This window comes from Patella vulgata, chromosome 8 (genome assembly GCF_932274485.2).
Source record: "Patella vulgata chromosome 8, xgPatVulg1.2, whole genome shotgun sequence".
Classification (NCBI taxonomy): Eukaryota; Metazoa; Mollusca; class Gastropoda; family Patellidae; genus Patella; species Patella vulgata.
In genome coordinates, this window is record NC_065886.2 from 2,140,060 (window position 1) to 2,164,189 (window position 24,130).

The 24,130-nt window shown below is 34.2% G+C and overlaps 2 protein-coding genes across 8 annotated transcripts in view; one reads left to right on the forward strand and one right to left on the reverse strand.

The window, feature by feature from the left end:
- Positions 1-553, reverse strand: part of LOC126830214 (nuclear pore complex protein Nup98-Nup96) — a 43,726-nt gene extending 43,173 nt beyond the window's left edge. Inside the window, exon 1 of one of the 2 annotated variants that reach the window (XM_050560549.2) lies at positions 398-553. The gene's annotated coding sequence lies outside the window, so the exon portion shown is untranslated. Of the gene's footprint in view, positions 1-55; positions 359-397 lie in introns of those variants that run through there. The other variant, XM_056102720.1, reaches the window with a different exon arrangement.
- A 1,107-nt stretch (positions 554-1,660) lies between these two features.
- LOC126830223 (ankyrin repeat domain-containing protein 10) lies at positions 1,661-23,267 on the forward strand. 6 transcript variants are annotated; one of them, XM_050560573.2, is made up of 7 exons: positions 1,661-1,980; positions 4,730-4,882; positions 6,849-6,940; positions 9,802-10,250; positions 13,397-13,504; positions 15,824-16,013; positions 17,627-17,761. In XM_050560573.2, exons 1-6 carry the CDS (start codon positions 1,795-1,797, stop codon positions 15,991-15,993), a joined length of 1,158 nt encoding a protein of 385 aa, XP_050416530.1. In that variant the 5' UTR covers positions 1,661-1,794; the 3' UTR covers positions 15,994-16,013; positions 17,627-17,761. The 6 variants fall into 6 exon arrangements, with proteins under 6 accessions (XP_050416530.1, XP_050416528.1, XP_050416531.1 ...); XM_050560571.2 differs by lacking the exon at positions 4,730-4,882 and adding an exon at positions 5,395-5,556; XM_050560574.2 differs by lacking the exons at positions 4,730-4,882; positions 15,824-16,013 and adding an exon at positions 5,395-5,556 and having other exon boundaries at positions 17,627-23,267.
- The last annotated feature ends 863 nt before the right edge of the window (positions 23,268-24,130 follow it).

Sequence of the window (24,130 nt, forward strand, 5' to 3'; positions counted from 1 at the left end):
ATTCCTGGCGAGATTACGCGTCTTATCAAATGATGTCAATGAAAATAATTCTCACACTTTTCTGTTCTGTTCTGTTCTCAGGCAATGTCTGTTACCGTACATATTAGATTTTGAATATAATCATCCTGTTCAAAATAACCTTATTATTTATCACAAAAATGTTGATCACATGCAATTGGAAAGCCAATTTCATTAAACCTGATCAGTTTTATATGCACATCCAAGATCATAATAATTTAAAAACTAAACTACTAAGTCTAAAATCAGAAATGATGTATGAAATGTTTGACTTTCTCTTTTCATTTCCTCATTTCTATAAATAAAACGCAATAATATTCTAATTCTGACTCTCGTCTCAAAAATATAAAATTTAAAACCCTGTCCCTGGGACCCTTACCCTATGAATTGCACAAGGAATATGTTGTTTACTTTCGTTTCAGCCTACACTTAATAGTGCTTCGTGAATCATTGTTTGATTTGGATTTTTCTGACTGTAACTAGTGTTAATTGGTTTTAACCAGATGGCACTCGATCGCGCCTAAAAATAAATATGGCGTCGTCTTACCAACATGTGAGGGGACCAGTCAATTTATTGTGATAATTGGGATATCATGTCGGAAACAAACGATAGAATAAACATTTAAAATATCCTTCCTTCGTATAAACTAAACTGGTTTATCAGCAAATTTAAAATGCATGTCCTAAATAACGTAGGTATCGAGTGGCGGGAAACGGAAATAAGCGAACATATCTGAAATAACAAATGATCCCTATTGTTTGGTGCTGGACTCTAAATACGAAACGAATGAATGAGTCACTACGTTTTATAATTTCAGCACTCCTTCAAAGCAAATCACGTGAATAAAATTGCATACGTCCCCAGAATAGAAAGTATGTGTTATATCATAAAATGCAATGTGAATGCACATGAAATGAACTCGCACATTTATTTCTTCCTTTTTATTTACTAACAATAGTTTTTAGAAAGATGGCAGACATTCCGTAATCAGTGGGTTCTACACTTCACAGTTTTCGTAATCATTCAAATATCGATAAAAACAATTCGGCCTTTTAAAGGAACTTTATGTTTTTAGTAGGGGTATTTGGTGTTACGGGTATTCGAGATCGATAAATGTCGTAATTTGTTGTCCTAGATCCTTTTTTATTCGTGATTCGTGGTTGTAATTGAGTTCGAAACAGCAGACCTCAAAACAGACAAGTCTATCGATTTCATTTTATTTCTCTTTATCAATAATAATGGTAAAAATGACAGAAAATATTTCCCCCGTCCTACTAGGCATGTGAAAAATCTCAGGCTATGAATTTTGAATATAAATATATTTTGTTAATGTGTTAAACCAAGTGATTACGAATTGACATGTCAGCTGTAAACAGTTGACGCGTGCCCAGACGATTAAAATAGGTAAAAAATAAAATTTAGGAATCAAGGAACTTTATAACTAAACAAAATGACTAGGTGAAAAATTCAATACTTTTTCTAAAAATTATATTGAATAAATGTCCCCAAAATATACGTTTATTTAAATATACTCAAATATTTTAGTTTCCGTTTCCTCTTATTTTCTATTTGATGAATTTCGTTATCAAAGTTTTCCGATAGTAAATTTGTACGTGACCATAATAAACAGGTACCCGGATCTCAACAACGAGCACTGACCTACACTTGGCGGGTACCGAGAATTATTCAAAAAAATTGTCGGCAAATTAAAATATTTCTTTAAAATTTAATGCTGACATGATTTATAAGTTATTAGGGAGTATTTTGGTATAAAAATGTCACAACATTTAGGAACGTCGAACGAGAGAACGCTCGAAGTGGATTACCCGTTACACAAAGCCTGTCGAGACGGCGACCAGGAAAAAGTAACGGCTTTGTTGTTAGCCGGCCAGCATGATCTATACGAAGAAGACGGTTATTATGGCTGGACTCCCACGCACTGGGCGAGCTATTTTGGGAAAGTAAGAATAGTCTGTTTAGTTCCTTTTATAAATATTTGGCTACTGTGTAACATTACGGATGGACTATAGTATATCGACCGTCACTCACTGTCAGTGATTGACAGACATAATTATTTATAATTATAAACGTTTTTCTTAAACTATTGCCCTGGCTTTTTTTGTGTGGGTTAGACACTCAGTGTGTTGGGTTGGGGGGGGGGGGGGCGCTGGCACTCCCTCCTTCAGTGTCACTTTTGACTTTTATTTCTATTTTTTTTAATGGGGTTTAACGTCCACTCAACACAAACTAGGTCATTTCGGGACTAACATGGTTTAATTTTATTTCAATAATTCCCTTGCGTGTAGGGGGTCTTTAGCAGTGGGAGGAAACCGGAGGACCCAGAGAAAACCCACAAGGTTGGACAGGCGCCTTCAGTATCACACAAGTCAAATGTCCATAGGTTTGTTGTATTGCTTGAAGTAAAAGGATGGTCTACATAGTACATACATATGTATTTCTATTTTCTATGCATACAAATTTTATGTCATGTCATTATCATAGTCATAGGTGAAATACATGTACATGTATGTACCTGCAGCTAGATAAAAAGAAATATTCAAATTCAATTTTATTTATTTTTAGCAACATAATTGCCTAGCGGTAGGCCTATCATGCTGCAGTGCACACAGATGTAAACACTTTCAATTCAAATCAATAAGGTGTTATTATAAAAACATTTCATTTTTAAAGATTTACGAACCATAAATTTGATTAAAGTCACAAACCATAAAGGCCATTAATGAAATGCATATTAAACGATGTTTACAAGTAGGCTACTGTATGTTTTAACGGGCGTGTATGTTATAATGTATTTTATTATATTAAACGATGTTTACAAATACTGTATGTTTTACGGACCCTGTTTGTTATTATTATTATGTATTTTGTTATATTAAATGCATGCTGTACAAAATGCTAGCCTGAAGCTGCTAATTATAAAACCCTGAATTATGGGACAGCTCGTTATTTATTTTGTCACATTTTAAGTTTTTATATCCATAAATTATTTTGCTTTATTTATTCTTATAATTTAAAGAGGAATTAGGATTAAACTAAGTTTTTAAAAAATAATTCTGTGTTTAAAATATCCTTGATTAACATGATTGTAAATTATTAGAAATCAGACTCGACATACTTAGTAATATATAGGCCTACATGTACATGTAGTTCAACTGGATACGAGAAGAGGGACGGCAACAATCCCTTAGTAAGGTAACTAAAGCTGGACAGGCTGATACATCTGCGTGGATACTGGATCAGAAAGAGATACCAGCGCGGCGAAGGTGTAGAATCAAATAAATTAAAGGATCCCCGCTCAACAGTAGCACTGTAACAGACTTGGTAGATGTGAAGATTTTTTTATAATGTAACATTTCGGGTAGAGATACATTACAAAGGGTATCTCTACCCGAAACGTTACATTATTAAAAAATCTTCACATCTACCAAGTCTGTTACAGTGCTACTGTTGAGCGGAGATCCTTTAATTTATTTAATGTATTGTTCATGAGGGTTTGTTAAAGTCCTGTGAATGTCATTAGAGGGATTGTGGAATCACTAATGAAATTTGTATCTCTAAAAAGAATATATACATCAGTCCCAAAATCGCTCAGATTTGTTCAGTACGGCATTTACAAACAATGAAGATATCAAAAATTGAAAATCTGTCATCATTTGACATCCATTGCAGACAATATAAACAGGATATGGTCAGAATCTTTTGATAAGCCTCTTTTTAATCCGATTGAATTATCTTCCGTAGATTTTGTTACAATTGAATAAATGTTAACTAATCAATACGATACATTTTAGCTTGGAATAAAGACATGAAACGTTTTGATGACACACATTGTTTAAAAATTAACGTGTGCGATGGATAGGCCATTTACTCCCAAATTTTACACACAATCTAAATTAAATATGCATTATGTAGGAGCTAAATCTGCTTATTACAGGTTTTGATTTATATAAATTATTTTTTAGAAATTTATTAATATATACGGTAACGCATGTACACCGAATAAAAAACGGCCGCAATTTAATGATTTAATTTAAAAATGGAGAAGTGAAGCTGATAATAAAATTTTAATCAAAATTTCAAACAGTGTACCGGTACTCAAAATAAAGTAATTTGAATGAAATTTTTATATATACTTTTGAAGTTATCTATTTTGGAACTATTATAGCAAGAATGGCTAGTGCTTTATCTAAATCTGGGGGGTTGGATGGCTGAATGGTTAGCGTGCGCGCTCTGTATCATAAAGTCTGTCATTGAGTCAACTAGGATGGTTTCGAATCCCCGGTTGTACGTGACAAGGAGTAGGGCTGCCTGTCCAACCTCGTGGGTTTTCTTCGGGTCCTCCGGTTTCCTCCCACTGCTAAAGAACCCTACGCGCAAGCGAATTATTGAAATAAAATAAAACCATGTGTTAGTCCCAAAATGACCTAGTTTGTGTCGAGTGGACGTTAAACCCCATTTCTCTCTCTCTCTTTTATCTAAATCTTACATTATGCATCATTAAAAAGGTGAAATCAAAATTAAAATTATTTTTATTTACCAATCTAAAGATCTTAATGCCTCTTCAAATTAAACATGCCTCTCGTCATTCTTTTGTTTTTGAAGAAATTAAATTAGACCAAAATAACCGCTTTTGTTCCGAATCTGACCAAATATTAATTTATTTTTTCTTTGTTGTGGTTTGATTTTTAGTTGAGCTGTCTTATGAAATTACTAGAGCATGGTTGCAGTTGTGACGCGGCTACTTTCCGTTTTAATCAAACTCCGTTACATATCGCAGCATTAGGAGGAAACGGCCATTGTTTAAAATGGTTGATCCATTGTGGTGCCGCTATAAGTAGACAGGTAACGTTAGAATGATAGATTAAAGTTAAAAAAAAATATCTTCTTTCACTAATATTGTTTCTTTCTAGTATTTCAATCAGTCGTGTACCGGTTCTGTAATGTCATTCATTACTGGCTTTCCTAATACTCTACCATAAATTAAAACATTCAATTACATTGAAAAATTTCAATGCATTATATCAAAAATGACCGATGATGAAAATTTAGAATTGGAACCCTACTCCTCCGTCTAAACTCATTGATGATGAGATTAGCTACAGTCTGGAAAAGCGTGTCAGTATTTATTGGGCTATCTATTTTGAGGGAAAGTTTGATCAATATTTTCAGTTTATTTGCAAATTTAAAAATCATTACCGGAATATTAACAAAATTTATGATTACGCTGATAGTCCACTGCAAAAAATATTTTGCGACGAGTAAACTAGAACGAAAATATTAGTTACGGAAGATATTCATATATAAGAATTTTTTCTCTCTCGGTAACAGTTTTTTTTTCTATTTTATTTTTGTAGCTTGCTTGCCTAAGGAAGTTAATAGGTGAACTAAACTCTGTCTCTGCTTGTAATTTGTCTACCAAAGGTTCTGGGGAGACTCCTGTTCATGTAGCTGCTCTAGGGGGACAACCGAACTGTCTTTTATGGTTACTACAGGCAGGGGGATACCTTGAGACTCAGGTTAGATGTCTTTCTAGGATAGATCATAGAAACTCACCAACTCAAGGGGGGGGGGGCTGGTTTCCGTTAGACTCCATCACAGACGGACCATGTGTATTAACCCACAGCCTTGCGAAGACCATTGTTTTAACTCCAGTTTTCCTTAAATTTCCAATTCATATCCTCCGAGTGTCTCAGTAAAATAGAGCAAGTGGAATGATCAATAAAAGATTAACCTATGCCAGACATACATGTAACAGCCAATACCAGAGGAATTTGTGTCTAACAATATCTTTAACAGATGCCTTACAGGTCTTTCCAACCTAGCATTTAACAAAATTACATCTACATGACTTCATTTATGCCTAACGTCTAGAATTTAGCAACAAAAAAAATTTTGAGTATGGTACATTACCTGAGATGAAATTAACAAAAAATATTTTTACGATCCCTGCTTTCTGGTTTATATTAGTTGCTTACATTAATTACTTTTTAATATCTACTTCCCACTCAAGGCCAATTTTCTACTATTTTCATTGCCTAATAAAAGATACATGTACCATATTATTTGTTACACATGACACAGTTCTATGAAATCCTTTTTTTATTTTTTTTTTTATTATACACCAATATTGAAATATGGCCGTACGAATATTGTTGCTGAGCCTGCCTGTCTGTAGATCATCCATAATTGCTTGGAATTTTAAATTGAGATTTTTACAGTTATTTGATTTCATAAGACAAAGAAGCCTACTGATTTTCAAAGTTTCCCAGATCAATAATGTTGAGAGTTATCTCCCTTTGTCACTTTAGGACCTGCTCGGACGACTAAGCTGATGTTGGCATATGTTTCTTTATGTAAACTTGTATTATTTGCTTGATAAAGATTAGAGAGTAGCCAGCAGTATTCTATAAAAATGTGTCCCTGTGTATTCTATAGAACTGTGTCCCTGTGTAGTTCCAGTTACATACTAAATACCATAGAAACAAATTTTATCAATTAACCAAACTGAAATTTCTAGAAAAAATATTATGAAAACAATTATTTTCGAGTTCCTTCATTCAAAAAGTTAAAAATTAAGAGCAGCTTGAGAGAAGGTCAAAAAATATATTTCATTATGAAAACGATTATTGATAGCCCTCATTCATTCATTGCTTTAAACTCAAAAAATGGCAGCTACATGTATCTTCAACTTTTACGCCCATCCATGTTTACATGTTGACATGTTGAAGAATTGTATTAAAGTACATACTGTTTTTTAAGGATTATCTTGGCGATACACCAATACATAAAGTATATTTTGTTTTTTAAGGATTATCTTGGCGATACACCAATACATAAAGCTGCTAGAGCTGGTAGTATGGAATGTATTAGTTTATTGGTCTCACAAAATGCTGCTTTAGAGTAAGTCTTCTTTCTTTTCTCTTTTATAATTTTGAAAGGGGTTGGATGGCCGAATGATTTAATGTGTAAATGTCATTGAGTCAAGTGGCATGGCTTTGATTCCCCGGTTGAACGTGACAAGGAGTAGTGTCACCCGTCCAACCTTGTGCGTTCTCTCCGGGTCCTCCAGTTTCCTTCCACTGCTAAAGATCCCTACAAAAGCGAATTATTGAAAAAAAATGAAACCATATGTTAGTTCCAAAATAACCTAGTTGTGTCCAGTGGATGTTAAACCCTATCTCCTGCTCCCCGTTAAAATTTTGATAATCGATCCATTAACCCTTTGACTCCTAATGCGTAAGTTGTAAATTAGACACTTATTATCAAAATTAATCAGTCAGATTTAAACTGGACACAAGAACAAATTAGATGATTTTAAACATTTTTACGAATTTTTTACAAATATTTGATATTAGACAAATGTGAAAGAAATTAGTGCTAGATACGCAAGATTAAATGATACCTGGGTTACAGTGTGGAATGTGATAAACGATAACGCATACTTATTGAAGAACAGCTACTAATTTATTTGGCCGACATTTTGAAGAGTATTTTCTTAATGTTTTCAAATACAGTAATACAGTAGCTGTTTTTCATGCATTCTAGTTTATTGATCTATCCAGTTTCTGAATACATCTAAAAGATTATTGGAACTTAAACATGCATTATGCAAGAGCTAAATCTGTCTATTGCAGGTCTTTCTTTAGGCCTGAAATGTTAACTAAATTATTACTTAGACATTAATTAACTTATCCAGACCATAATCAACTCTAGATGGCATCGCTAGCCTGCGATCTTAAGTGGATTGTGAGCCGATTTACTGCATAACTTTCCTTCTCGATTAAACGATTAAATGGATAATCGAGACTATGCTGTTTATCGTACTGACTTTTGTAATGATGACCGAGGCTAGGCAGAAATTTCATTCGCTTAGTTCTCGGTTCATAGTGGATCAATTTGAATGAAATTTTCAGCAAATTGCCTTTACGTTATCTAGTTTTTAATTATTATAGTGAGAACTGCCAACTCGTTATCGAATCTCCCATAATGTATCTTTAATTAATTAACTACATAAATAAACAATAATTCTAAAGTTTTTAATGCACTGCTAATTATTCCTTTCACAAGGGATTTTGGAATAGAAATGTTTTGAAGATTGAATCATGACCTAGTCTGTGTCGTGGATGTTAAACCTATTTATCTTTCTATATTGATTAAAGACGGTTATTTAGCAAGTGTAGAGACCCTGGAGGCTAGATATAGACATTATGATCAATGAGAATATATCATAGTTTAACATGAATAATAATTGATATCTATAAAAACCATGATATACGAGTCAATTAGGCTACACCAAGTTTATTTTCTGTTTCTCGGGAAAATCTGTACAAATTTTCATTCTTATTTAAAGGGGCACTATGGGAGATTTACATAAAAAAACTGACAGTTCTCGCTATAATAGTTAAAAATAGATAATGAAAATAAAATATAATGAAAATTTCAGGCAAATTGCCCCACTCTGAATTTTTATGCTTGCCTCAATCATCATTACTCCGGTTGTACGTGACAAGGAGTAGGGTCGCCTGTCCAACCTCGTGGGTTTTCTCCGGGTCCTCCCATTTCTCTCTCCCTCTCTCAATCATCATTACTAAAGTCAGTACGATAAAAAACAAAGTCTCAATTATCCATTTTTACGTTTAATTAGTTTTCAAAAAATGTATTCCAATCCACTAAATATCGCAGGCTAGTGATGGCATCGAAGGTTCAATGCGCTCTGGATAAGTTAATTAATGTCTAATTAATAATTTAGATATCATTTCAGGCCTAAAGAAAGACCTGCAATAGGCAGATTTAGCTCTTGCATATTGTATGTTTAAAAACCAAATTACCGTTACTTGTTTGTGCTGCTGTTCAAGAGCGTTTAGTTCCAAAACTTTACCATCTTGAAATTTTAAAGAAAATATCTTATTGGTGTGATTCAATTTGTTATTTATTCATTAGGACCCGAAAGAACAGGAAATCAAATTGTTGTGGCTCTACATAGTTCAATCATGCAATCTGTATTCTTTTATTAAATCTAGTACATATGTAATTAACAAAGGTCGTGAATTTATACTTGGGAAGGAAGGAGGGGTTATAGTAATAGTGAGAGAGGTTATTGTAAAATTAGGAGAAGTTATTGTAAAATTAGGAGAGGTTATTTGTAAAATTAGGAGAGACTATTTGTAAAGGGGTTATCCAAGAAAGTAGAAACGGTTATCAAAGAAAGTTTGGGAGGTTATCGAAAAAGTAGAAGTCATTTCAAAGTGGGAGAGGTTATTGTGAAAGTGGGAGAGGTTATTGGATGTATACATGTACTCAGGATTTGGGTTATTCTAAATTAGTACTGTAGGAGGAGTTGTTTGAAAAGTATGAGAAGTTATTGTATAAGAAGGAGAAGTTATTATATTAGTAAGAGAAGTTATTGTAACAGTAGGGGGGGGGGGGGTATCCAAGAAAGTGTATCCATGAAAGCAGGAGGTGTTATTATAAAAGTAAGAGCGGTTATTATAAAGTAGGAGGTGTTATTATAAAAGTAAGAGGGGTTATTATAAATGTAGGAGGGGTTATTATAAATGTAGGAGGGGTTATTATAAAGTAAAAGGGGTTATTATAAAAGTTGGAGGGGTTATTATAAAGTAGGAGGGATTATTGTAAAAGTAGGAGGGGTTATTATAAAAGTAGATAGCCCAATATAGCCAAATTACAATATTCCCCATCCACCAACATGATTCATATCGAATAATACAATGTATCTATTTTTTGTTTTTTATCTTTTTTAGCATGAAAAACTACAATGGACATACAGCTTGTGAAGTGGCTACCAATAGTAATCATATTCATTGCGGAGAATACTTAGAAAAGGCATTGCAACTGCAACAAGCAGGAGAGCTGCAATCGACACATCAACCCATTCAATCGTTAAATAATAATAATAATAATACATGCCTACAATCACATAATATGAATGGACATTCTATGCATAATGGTGAAACGTCACCAGGAGACTGTGATATGGACATGGAAATCTCTACTCATGAAAATCACAATAATCACTCCATACACAATGGTTTCCATGGTTACACTAAGGGAGATGACTCAGAAATGAATGGGGAGTCTCCTATTAATGGTTGTAGAGGCAGTGATTCTGCTGTGTTTCGAGCGTTTTCTGGGATGAAAAGGTCATTAGACGATGAGGAGGATGAGGGAATCAAAAGAAGATGTTACAGAGGTAATTAGGGATCACAGGGGTCCAAGGGCCTGATGAAATAACTATTTGTAACTTGGTTGTATTTTCCACTTGTCAGAGGTTCAGGACACAGACACAGTGTCTAGTTGTTCGAATGGGACAAAAAAACAAGGCCCCATATGTACACATTGGCATGCTTGCAAAAGAACCTTTGACAAAAATTTTCTCATACCACACTGTATGGCGTATGCCCGTCTTCATTAGCCCTGTTCGGAGCAGAACAGTAGGACATTAAACCCCATTTCATTTTATATTTTATATATTTCAACTATTTTAGCCATACCTTGGCTGTTTCTCCAGAAAGATTACTAAAACAAACTAACAACTTGCTTTCATGGTAATTGAATATAGAATCATATCTTTAATGTTAATTGAATATAGAATCATATCTTTTAATGCTTTAACTCTAGACCATATTCATTTGATTTTCAGTTCTAAATGAAAAACATGTTAAAATATAACTTATTTCTCAAGAAAAAACCTAATTAAATTTACAAATCAACAGTACTATATTGTGCTTTACAAGAAATGTTAGTTCCAAATTCCAAGTTTTGAGATTTTTAAATTAAACGTCTTTCACATGATTCAAGCGGCCATTTATTTATCATGTCCACAAAGAACTGGAAATCAAATTGGTGACTTAGTTGATAATTTTATCATATATAAACATACTGTAAACGACAGGTGGCTTGTTTTAAAGTTACTCACAGTCAAACAAACACTCTAATTTCGGTATTCAAAAAATGTTTTTCAAGGTCTGTTCGAACAGATTTAATCTCCCACATTGAACTGTGGTCGTACATCTTTCTATATATCGATTGATTGCTTGTGGAAGCTCTAGAACAATCTCGGCTCCCAGAGAGAAGTTTACCGTTCGTTTATCTCTGGGGAAATCATCAAATCGCCTGTTTTCAAATGAACTTTTGATATCAAGACGTGGAAAATGTTCCAAGGATAGGGTGACCCACCATAAATAAATATCTCCATATATCTCCATATATCTCGACAACTACGCCACAATATTTATATATATATGCCAAGCCTCAAATCAGTTTCACACAATTATAGTCACTAAATAAACGATCATGTTGTACTTAATAAGCTATGACCATTAATCATCTATAATAATAGACTGAAAACTGGTTCCAAGTGTCGTCCATAACATCCAGACACTTTTGAGTAAAAGATAGGTTACATGCCCTTGTTTTAAAATTAGTCTCGCTTAACCAGTCTATCGACCATTCTACGTCTGATTGACAGGTCGGGATAATCAAGACTACTTTTTTACGTAACATAACAGAAAGCTAGAACAAGAAATTGAATTTAGAAATAAGCACGTTAGGTAGCTCAACAATCGTTTTAAGAACCTTGTAAAAGTAAAATGAAACTACTGCTAGTATCATATTCCTGTCTAACCCGAGTGATTCAGAGATATTATTTGTACTAAACCAAAAGATGCCGCTCTTAACGCTACAGTTAATGATAAAGCGATTTAAAAAATGAAACAAACGTAATTTCTAAATCTGCTGTAATAACCAAGAAGCTTAGTTTCACTGCTATTCAAAATCGTCAATAAATTTTTTACGGCTGTAATAGTTGATAGATTTGTAGAGAATTGCACGTGCCATGGCTATTTATAGTATCATACTGTCAGAAAATTGGTCTCGGCACGGCGAATGTGCACGTTTCAGTGGTAGTCTCGAACTATCAGCAGTGAACTGTATTTCTGTAGAGTACATGGGTCACCCTACCAAGGATCATTAATATGTAACTCATGCAACAAATCGATGTCAAATTGTCGAGATACCGGCAGCATTTCATTCTAATAAATCCTGCTAATCAGCAGCCATTGGGGGAGGACCTTAAGAACCGATTTCACGCTGATTATATATTAATGGCTGGCGAGTTTTACTGGAGATAAACAAAAGGTAAAGTTATCTCTGGGGCCGAGATTAACTCTAGAGGTTAAAGCAACGAGTATTTTTGATTGACTAGCAAGAAGTTACATTTGTGTTGATTTCAGTGGTTTCTGTTCACATCAGATCTTTGGTTTACAGTATGGTAGCTGATAATCTCCTTTATATGCAACATTTTATGTGGGTGGATATTGTCATCACCCTTGCATGTCTGTCGGTTAGTCCAAAGTATTTTGTAAACGCTCCAGGAATCGTTTTGGTACTCATAATGGGGAACCATATTAAAATTCAGAGTTGTGCATTAATTTTATGGAGAGTTATTACCTCCTCACAAACATTTTATTGGTCAAAGTTGCTGAGATTTTTTTCTCAAATTTACTTTAATTAAAGATGCATTATGTAAGATTTAGATAAAGAGCTGAGAATTTTTGCTGTAATATTCTAAAAATAGATCATGAAAAATGGATATATTGAAATTTCATTTGAATTACTTTGTTCTGAGTGAAGTTATAACTGTTTGAAGATGTAGCGTTGATCGTTTATTATCGTAGCAACGCTACTAGACAAACCAGGCTTAAGTCTTGAATGTCCTTCATTAAATTTTTAAATCTAGCAGACGTTCTAATCCATTTAGATATCTGCCATCTGATGATCTAGAGAATTTATTATAGGCTTGTCATGTTAATAAATGTCTAAATAATCATTTATATAACATTTAAACATATAGTCAAAATAAGGAACTATTTCGAAATGGACGGTTGTTTATCATGTACATGTATCTGAACCTGAGGTCAGAGTTTAAACCATTTTTTTTTTAAACTTGCTGGAATTGTTTTTCTTGTGATAAGAATGAAGTTAAAATAATCAGTTGATTGAATATTTTATTTCTCCCTGGACTATTGCAGGTCTTTATTGGCTTCAAATGTAATTCTAAATATTACGTCTTCGTTAAACCCCATTACATTTCATTTATATTAAATATTTTTTAGACATTTATTCACATGACAAGCCTTTCAATATATCCATTTTTCATGATCTATTTTTAAACTATTATAGCAAGAACGGCGATCTCTGTATCAAAATCTTACATAATACATGTTTAAAATGCCAATACTGACCTGACCTTGTCTCTGGTGGGCGTATATTTGTTGTCATGGTAACGGTATATTTGTATTTCCAGTACCTTTCTATATGTAAGCTTGTCTATTTTAGAGAGTAAATGTGAGGAGACATCATTGAATAACAATGTACTTAGTTCTTATCAATCTATACTAGCAATTTCTACTACACCTGTCAAGCCTGATCCTGTCATTACTACAGGTAAAAACATAACAAACATACCTTAACATACAGGTGTGGGGGATGGGGGGGACCGAGTGATACCTTCTCACAGAGGGCTTGTACAGATAGCTTCTCACTGAGGGTTGGCACCAGGTATTACAGACAGATTCTAATGGAGGGGTGGGGACTGACTGGTACAGACAGATTCTAATGGAGGGGTGGGGACTGACTGGTACAGACAGATTCTAATGGAGGGGTGGGAACTGACTGGTACAGACAGATTCTAATGGAGGGATGGGGACTGACTGGTACAGACTGATTCTTGTACCTGGTTTCCAATTTCATGTCACTGCTTAAGTACTTTACTAGCAAATGAATTATTGAATAAAATGTTAACATATGTTAGTCCAATACCCCCCCCCCTCTCTCTCTCTCTCTCTCTCTCTCTCTCTCTAGTCAGTGCTTATTTAACCAATCTGAGTAAAACACAAATCTGAATTTCATTCTTTTCTTGTATATTTTCATTTGCCCCCTCTCCATTAAGATCTGACTGGGGAGAATTTGGCAGAGTGTAAATATAATGATTGTCTTCTGTCTCTATAAGATGACTAGGGGATCACGTGGCTAAGTGGGTAAGGCGCTGGCTCACTAGTCTGGAGGTCTGGTGTTCGATCCCTGCATTGGCCGAGAAAGTTCGTCCAGATTTTCCGCCGTGGTTCCCCCTTGTCAGTGATGCAGGACGGAGGGCCTGACAAGGACAGCTATCTAGTCCTTCGGATGAAACGAAAAACTGAGGTCCCGTGTATACATTAGAATGCACGTAAAAGATCCCTTGGGAGTTGGAATTCTATATAAGAGTAGGTCGTAGTGCCGCTGCCCGGGCAAAATTTCCCATCTTCATTAGCCCAGCATAGGAGCAGAACAGTAGGACCTTAAACCCCATTTCATTCATTTCTATTAGATGAACCAGTAGGTTTTGACTTTCATTATTCTAAATATATACCAAATTTTATAGGACACCACTTTTAACAGATTTTAAAAATAATTCAGATCAATGTAACAACAGAAACTTAAAACTGAAATATTTTGAGAATGCAGACTTTTCATTGGTTGATTTGAGTTAGATTGACAGTGAAATGAAAAGGCTGCATCTAGAAATTTTAGGCTTTATATTTGTGAAGAATGCCCCAGGGCTATCAACCAATTTTAAACTCTTCTGTCACGAATGTTAAATAAAGGCTAACTATAATTATACATTCTTTAATAAGGTATCAGAGTCCGACGTACATCTGCCTTCCATGGTTACATACATAAAAGTGATAATCTACATCGACACAAGGACGGAGACGTCCTCTTACTGCCCGTGCGTTATCAAAGTCTAATGAATTTTCACGAGACTGACAACTAATGGCGCTGATACTGATGATAGTAAATTGTTAGTTCTGGTGATGGAAAGCTAACAACCATTATAAATAACTGGTAGTTAGCTTGGTAAATTGTTAGTTCTGGTGATGGAAACCTAACAGCTTCTAGATAACTGGTAGTTAGCTTGGTAAATTGGTTTAGCTTGATTTATAACAGTGCTTTGGTTTACAGATATTTTCAATACTTGTGTAGATTTTTAGACCCCTAAATGGGTGTTACTACTGCAAAAATATAAATCAATGATATCATGGCAATACCCTTGTCTCCATCCATCATCCTCCAAATGTTCTTTAGTTCTTGAGCCCAGCAGATAGTCAGGAGTTGACTGGTTCTCAAGTTGGAGGAAAAGAAGCCACATTGAAAAAATCGAGGAAGATCTGTTCTTCATTCCTGAAAGTCTCCAATCCTTTGTAAACTACAATATTGTCAAAGTCATTAAATGGTTCCAATTCTGTTATATGTTGACACAAAACGAAATTTTGAACTATAAAAAAACGAAAAGAAATAGGATCTGTGTTTTTATCAGATTGATATAATGATAATGTACGACTCCAGATCCTGCTAACAATTTTAAATAATTTTAAATAATTTTAAAAAAAACTGTAAAAATGAGAGCTTAAGATGGAGTATACCCTGACAGTTACAAATCAAAATCTCGGTACATGTAGGCCATAGCCCCTTCTATCCAGGCAAAGTCTCTTTAATAACATGCCCATCTTCATTTACCAGGTCGGTTCAGTTCATTCTCAACATCAGTTAAATCTAAGGATAACATTTTTAAAAAGAAATCATATTTTAATTTCACGAAACAACTCAATAAATCAGAGAGATTGGGCCGAAAAATGCTATTCCATATTCATCATGTTAATGCTTGATTTTAAAAAAAAATTAAAATCCATATATGGTCACGCCAGATTTTCTTTGTTTCTGCAGGTCATCTTGAAGCTGGTGAAGAGAATCGGATGCAGGAATCTATCACGACATGTGATAACGGTACACAAGAACATAGTTATCCCCCCCTTGAGTTGCATAATCCTAGAGTGTCATCTGTCGGCTGTAATGGACCGTCAAGATGTGTCAGCCTCTATTCGCATTTTATATGAAATGTTTTTAGCATAATTAGGTTCGTTTGTTTTATCTACTTTCTGAAATGGTTCTCTGGGACCCTTGATAAAATATTGTAAGCCATAATTAAGTTTTAAAGAAGTGTCAACCCTTACATAAAAATATATAAATGTATTTAATTTTATGTCCCATGACAAGTGATGCCATTAAAAGGAAAGCAGTTATTGTTATTGATGGAGACGAAGTGGAGAGCCACACAACATTTTCAGCTCATGATTTCCCTGATCTTGTGGCCAACAAATAGACTTCCCGAGGGCGGGGGGAATCATTTTTCTGATCTTGTGGCCAGTGCCAACAAATATACTTCCCTGGGGGGTGGGGGAATCATATTCCTAAAGCAATGGCCCGAGAAATCCCTCTCTGGCCATTCGGATGAGACGAAAAACCGAGGTCCCATGTACACATTGGCGTGCATGTAAAAGATCCCTTGACAGTAGTGCCGCTGTCCAGGGAAAATTTCCCTCATAGAACATTGTATGGCGTAAGTCCGTCTTCATTAGCCCAGTTCGGAGTAGGACATTAAACCCCATTTCATTTCTGACCTAAGTTGTTTGTTTGAAGTATTCACAGGATTGTCTCAATTATCAAGTAGCATTGCTGCAATAATGAACTATGTCTTGATTATCCATTTTAGCTTTAAATTATAAAATGGTCCCAATCCATTTAATATCTTAGCCATCTGATGGCCTAGAGTGTTGATTATAGACTTGTTCTGTCAGTAAATGGCGAAATAATAATTTAAATAACATGTGAAGATTGAAAAAAAGACCTAGAATAGACAGAGTTATTTGGTAGTTTATTAAACTTTTGGCATTATTTTATCTGGATTATCGCCCTTTTTATTGTGGTGTTTTGTCACCTTCTAAATTTTGACTTTATTGGCAACCTACCGCCTTTTTTTACGTCCTGTCATTCAGTCAGCAGACGGCTGTCTTGTTCGAGACGGGTTACATTTTCTCATTTGCTTCTTTGTATTCAGTATTGTTTGTTTTTTGCTCTGTTTTTGTGATGGGTGGAACATGTGTCCTAGCTGTATTCAATATGCCTTGATTCTTTTGAATACTAAAATGTTTCTTAATTGACTTAGAGCATTTAGTTTTAGAGTACCTGGTTTTTTTTTTATACATTCCACCTATGTGGTTACTTGTATAGTTAAATTTTACTTCAATATGCTTACATTCATATTTTTCAGTTTCTCTGGGTTGTATTCCTGATTGTTTTCAAATTTGAGTGAAGTCTGTATCACTACAGGCCCGGGACTGTACAGTGCAGTAGACGCTTACGGCTAGCCCCCGGATCCATTCACTTAATTTGTGATTTTGTGTTCGTTTGTGATTTTGCGTATTGTGTCTTGTTCGTAGATTTGTTTTTGTGTAAATTATGTGTGGTGCAGTCCCCCTGCACTTACTATAATGCACCTTTAAATTTCTTCACATTATTGCGTTAATCTCCGTAAATTATTCTAACCAATTCTTTAACAATATAGACTTTAATATTTACTGTCAAGATTCGAATTCTTTTGTCAAATTGAGTATATGACTCTTATTTTCGAGCGTTCGGAAAGATCATTTCATCTTAATCATTTTATGCTATATTTTATTATCATTTCAGAAAATTTCCACCCAGCCTATCACATAAACTCTAAGTCAACAGTTACCATGTCAACGTCCGATAACGTCACACAGAGTGCTATAGAACATACCATATCATTACAAGAACAAAGTGGATACGATAGTCTACTAGCCGCATCACTCATTTATAAAAATTAAACTTGAGAAGAAAGAAGTAGTCCTATTATTTTCACGAGCGACGTCATCTCAAATGGTTTAAAACACGGAGAGTGTAACCAAAGAAATTTACATATTTTTGCATTTAATATAAATGAAAATTAGTTGTTAGCACTCCTGAAACAGGGAATTAATTCAACATCAAATCGGCGTGATATAAATGATTATTGAAATTAACGCACCTATGTGTATATACGTTGTGCCCCTTTCAGGGAAATGTACACTATTGCTATATAATCAAGGACACATGTCCCATTTAAGGCATTAGGGACCTGTGACAGCAAAATGAGTGTCAAATCACAAGTCATTGTTTACGATAAGAATATATCAACAAAAATGTCGAAATAGGCTAAAAATATTCAAAAAATATAGTTCGCTTTATTTGTCACATCTAATCTTTTAACTTTGGTGTCATTTCATTAAAGATATATTTCTACCCTATTTTACCAGTTTTGTTCATATTGTAAAAGATTTGCGACTCATTTTGCCCTGACAGGTCACATTTAATTAGTTTCTTTATTATCATTAACCACACTGATTCCCTTCTTTGTTTACAACTCTCTACTGGAGCCAGTCAATTTTTGGAAGCAAAGTCGTCACAAATCTGACTCTGCACAAATCTGGATTGTTCTTCACACGTAAAGCTCCTGTACAATGTCTCACAATATAATCATTTGGTTGTAGGCTCGTTGCAATTAAATATAATTTGTTTTCGTATGTAGTACTTTACTATTATTTTTGTTGTCTTTGTTTTGATTATCGTAAGTAAATCTAGATCTCTGTTAGATGCCAGAAACCTAGTTATAGGTTCGGATATTAACTCATTATACGCAGAAGTGAAACGATTTAACTTTAAACGGTTTGAACTTTCACTCATATTCATCAGTGTAAATAGATAATAATCGGTTAGATCTCAGTAAATATTCACTTATATACATTTTGAGAGGAATAACATTGGTTAAAGATAGGTGATGTAAGATTTAGATAAAGAGCTGTTCGTTCTTAATATAATAGTTCAAAAATAGATAATGCAAAATGAATATATTGAAAATTTCATTAAAATTACTTTATTCTAAGCAAAGTTATCACTGCTGGCAGATCACTATTAATTATCGTAGCAGTAGTACTTAAAACAGAGGCTAGATTTGATTATATTCTTGTCATGTTAATAAATGTCTACCTACATAATAATTTATTTAAGATTTGAAGCCAGAATAAAGATCTGGAATAGGTAAATTTAACTCTTGCATAATACATGTTTAAATACAGGTTAAAACGTTTTGGCATCTTGCCCTAGAGAACCCAATATAAATAAAATCAATACCTGTTTATGTTGGAGAAGAATTTGGATTTCTGCCATATGTTTTCCTTGCTAATACATTGTTTTTTTTGTTATTTTATAATCACATATATAGAGTATACAGGTGACAATTCTAAGGAATACAATTACTGCTTATTACATAGCATTGTCACCTGTACACTCCAGTTTAATTACTAAATGCGATTGAAACAATTCACATATATAGAATCTGGCACCGAGGTCACAAATCATTCTCAGACTTAAGTTAAGAATTTATTCAACTTTCAATCACTGTTTATAAGAAATATCTTTGATCAAGAAACACAGAAATTTGCACATAGTTTCTTATTGATGTATTTGATACATTAAAACAACAAAAGTTTTATAAAGGGATATATTTAAGTTACAATAAGACGAACAATTTTGAGTAAATTCTTAACTTAAGTCTGAGAATGCTTTGTGAATTCGGGGGCCAGAACGTTTTTATTTTGTTTACAGTAGTTTTAATTTTCAATCTATATATTTGTCTTGCCATATTACCTGGTATTTTTATTTATCTTATTATTAGATCTTAGTTCTGGAAACTCTGTTGGCCATTTTTCTTTTTTTACGATATGTGACATGTGACAGCAAAATGAGTCACAAATCATTATTAACGATATATGAATGAAAATGTCAAAATAGGATAAAATCAGAAAAAAAATATAGTTTTCTTTATTTTTCAATCTAAACTTTTTCATTTCGTGTTACATTATTAAAAAGATGTTTTGTTGATTTTGTAAAAGTCGGCTTATTTTGCTATCACAGGCCACATATTTTAATATTTTTAATGCGATTACGATGCACCAGTTTTAGATCATTTTCTCTGTCTTCATTTACTTGGGGGCGGGGGTCTGGCCGAATGATTAACATATGCATGTTGCTTCGTGAAGTCTGTGTTGGCTCATTAACCTAGAGGTCCCGTGTTCGTTCCCTGCATTCGGGCGAGAAAGTTCATCAGGATGGAACGAAAAACCAAAGTCCTGTGTACACATTGACGTGCACGTAAAAGATCCCTTGACAGTTGGAATTTGATGTAACAGTAGGACGTAGCACCGCTGTCCTTGCAAATTTCCCTTATAGCAAATTTTGTATCATGGGCCTGTCTTCATTAGCCCAGTTGGAGCAAAACAGTAGGACGTTAAACCATTCATTCATTTTGTACACGACAAGGAGTAGGATTATCCAACCTTGTGAGCTTTCTTCCAGTACTCCATGTTTCTTCCACGTGTAAAGACGCCTGCTCGTAAACTGGCAAATCGTAACAGCTTAATAATTTTCACTATAATCAGTAATTTATTATTAAATAACCTTAAAACCAAAGAGATTTTTCATGTCAAAATATTTTCTTTACTTTTTTTTTCTTCTGAACTTGTCTATAATACTTGAGCATAATTTAAGTTGCAGAGATTCACAACTGCATATTCTGTGTTGAATTATTGCTGAAAAATCACCGTTTATAAGAGACCATCACAAAATATCAACACACGAAATAACCCAAAGAACTTCGAACTACCCAGAAAATAATAAAATTGAATCAGAAATGGAACTATATGAATATTTTCTTACTCCGTCTGTGTAGATGAGAACACTGGTGGGTTGGCTCCGTGATCTATCCAAGGGTTACGCGTTTGGACGTAAATGTTGAAATTTTGCGATGGTCGTTAAATTTTATCAGCATTATGAGGAGATATATGTAATTAATCTTCAATCAAAATAATCTAAGAATCTCCTATAATGGTTGAAAATTCAAGGATGGGCCTTATAGAGTTTTTTTTGGGGGGGGGGGGACATCATAAGGTCTGTCATTGAGTCAAGTGGCGTGGTTTTGATGCCCCGGTTGTACGTGACAAGGAGTAGGGTTTCCTGTCCTACCTTGTGGGTTTTTCTCTGGGTCCTACGGTTTCCTCCCACAGCTAAATATCCTTACGCACAAGTGAATTATTGAAATAAAATTGAAATCCCAAAAGGACTTAGGTTGTGTCGAGTATTGCTGGACTCTTTGAAAACAACAAGTAATGAATCTTAATCATCTTTATCTCTGCAATGTTTTGAAATATCACCCTTAAATTTTTTATAATTAGAACACACCTAATTAGATTCCACCCCTTTACCTATATTTAAAATAATATGTCCATCATGCTCATAATAATCTATATACAAAAGTTGTTTTCATCTGAACATTTTGTTAATTTTTGTAAAGAATCCTGAAAAAGTCACAAAATATCTCATTATTGCCAGAATATGTTATTTTTGGCTAAAATTGTATAGAGTCGTATCTGTAGACACATTCCCTCGTTCCCCCACCTACGCTTATTGTGTCTGTAAATACAGCTTTATATAAAATGTCCTGATAAAAATTGTATAGAGTCGTATCATTTGTAGACATATCCCCTCGTTTGCCCACCCTGCTTACTGTGCCTGTGAATACAGCTTTATATAAAATGTCCTGATAAAAACTGCCAATCCTGCTTCATAATATTTTCATATATATATATATCATTATAATCAAAGAAGGTATACACATTGAATTTAATATTTATTAAGAAGAAATTTATCCATGTTTATGTTGTAGCAATATTTGGGTATATTAGAAGTATAAGAGTTTATTTACAGTCTGTCATCTGTTGTAAACACTGTCTATTTGTGATTTGAATCTAGATTATGATACCTGGCCATCGAACCCACCAAGTGTAAGGGATGGTACTGTTAATCCTTCTGTTACTGGTCACTATGGTCTTCAAGTTCACAGGTTTTATGGTTGCCAGCTTACTGAACACTATGGTCTTCAGCCCACAGGTTAATATGGTCATGGAAACACAGTGAGTGTTAACCTGGTGTATGGGACCCTGTGTTATGACTGTTTGTTTTTGGTCAAACTGTGGTTGTTGGAATTGTAGTCACCAGGACCCACATATATTGCTCCTGTGACCGTATTCCTCCACATAATGATAAATGTTAATCTGACGGAAATATGAAGATCTCTGGTCTATCTTGTTATAGGACAATATGTCTCTTTAGAATCTCTCAATAACCCAATCTTCTGTCCACTCTCCAACATTACTTAAATATATAACATCTTAGCCTTTAAATTTACACCACAAATACTTGTATATAAGCATCGGTTGAAAAAGGTTATCATATAACAGACTATAAAAGTCTATTCTGGTATGAATTAGTTTTAGAATCAAAACATGGCAGATTTAAAATCAGATATCTGTCAATCAATCTCATTCAAATACACATCTATATTTCCTTTCGTTTTTTATACTTTCGATGTCCCACACTACATGAAGATCTGGCCGGTTGTAATGGAAGATTGTACGAGCGGCTTTGACCCTGTGACTTCAGACATTGATTAATCAGTCAGCGTTGATGTTTCTAGTGGTTTACCCACAGTTCCATGCACTCGTTGTAAGAGACCATTTCATTGGCTAATCTCTCACTTCAACCAGAATGCCGGTAATATAACAACTCTTTGAGATCCTAGTTTATTAAAGACAAGTAAAATGAAATTTATAAAAAATGAAACGAAATACGATCTGTGTTTTAATCAGACTGGATGATAACAATAATAAGTCTTTAATTGTTTGTCTGATTCTGAACAGAAATTCCAACTACAATCAAGATCCATGTGGCTAGATTTATGGTGCAGTTAAAAAAAACAAAACAATAAAAGGCAGAGATAAAAATTGATTGTGGTTTTGTTGGGAATTATTTGATGAATCAATGCCTATGCTTTGTTAACTTAGTCAAGCTTGTTTATATTATTGTCTATTGTTATTGATATTCTATAGTTAGCTTATAATGTTAAACATTTGTCAGTTCTATTTTTATAAGTTTCCATGACATTTAATGAGAAAATGATATAATAATATTATACAAATTAATTGCATAATGTTTAATTTTACATGTTTGTAATGTATTTTAAATTTTATAAGTTGTTTGATACATATATTTAGCATAATCTGATTTCTGTGTCTGGTTGACCACCGGCTGATCACTGGCGGTTCATTACACAAACGATTCTTGAAGTCTGTTTACATGTGCATTACACATGCACGCTTCAAACTATGTATTTTACTGCTAAAAATGAATTCAATAAAAAAAATCATGAAAATTTTAAGTCTGTAATGGTTGGGTTTCTCCTTTAAGTTTTTTACAAATGTACCCAAAAGGGTCGCCTGTCCAAAATCATGGGTTTTCTCCAGATCCTCCCACTGCTAAAGAACCCTACGCCCAAGTCAATTATTTAAATAAAATTGAACCATAACCATATGTTAGTCCTGAAATGACCTAGTTTATGTCGAGTGGACGTTAAACCCCATTTCTCTCGCTCTCTCCAGAATTTCATTCACCCAAATATATTCAAGGTATACAAGCTGACATATCTTTCATGAGTGATATGAAAATATACAATATTCCAAACACGCTCATAAAATCAAGTTACTTAAAACATTTACATTTGAATCTAAAGAATGAATTATATGTGAGTAAAATATGTTATGTAAATTTAACGTGAATAAATTCAGATGTTTTCAAAGATCAAAATTGTGGTTTTATTTGTCAGTGAACACACCTAAATATAAGGCCCAATACCTGGAGGTGGCAGTTTGACACTCCCAACTCGGGACTCAAGTTCAACTTAAGTCACATCATTGAACCAACCCGACTTGAATCAATTTTTGCGACTCGGATGCTGCAGTCGTGACGTGACGACTCATGACTTGAAGGAGCTTAGGACTCTAAGTCACGGCAAGGGGACATAACTCTAACTTACCTTAATCGCCATGAATTACTAACTTATTGGAAGATCGGGTGACTTGAATCGGCTTTGTGAAGACTTGGGACTCAACTCGTGGGGGGGGGGGGGGAAGTCAGTAACTTGGGACTCGACTCGGACTAGAGGTCCCCGCGATCTGTTCCCACCTCTGATTAACCAGGAGGTTTAAACCAATCAGCGATTCTGGTGTCTGTTCATTTTACTTG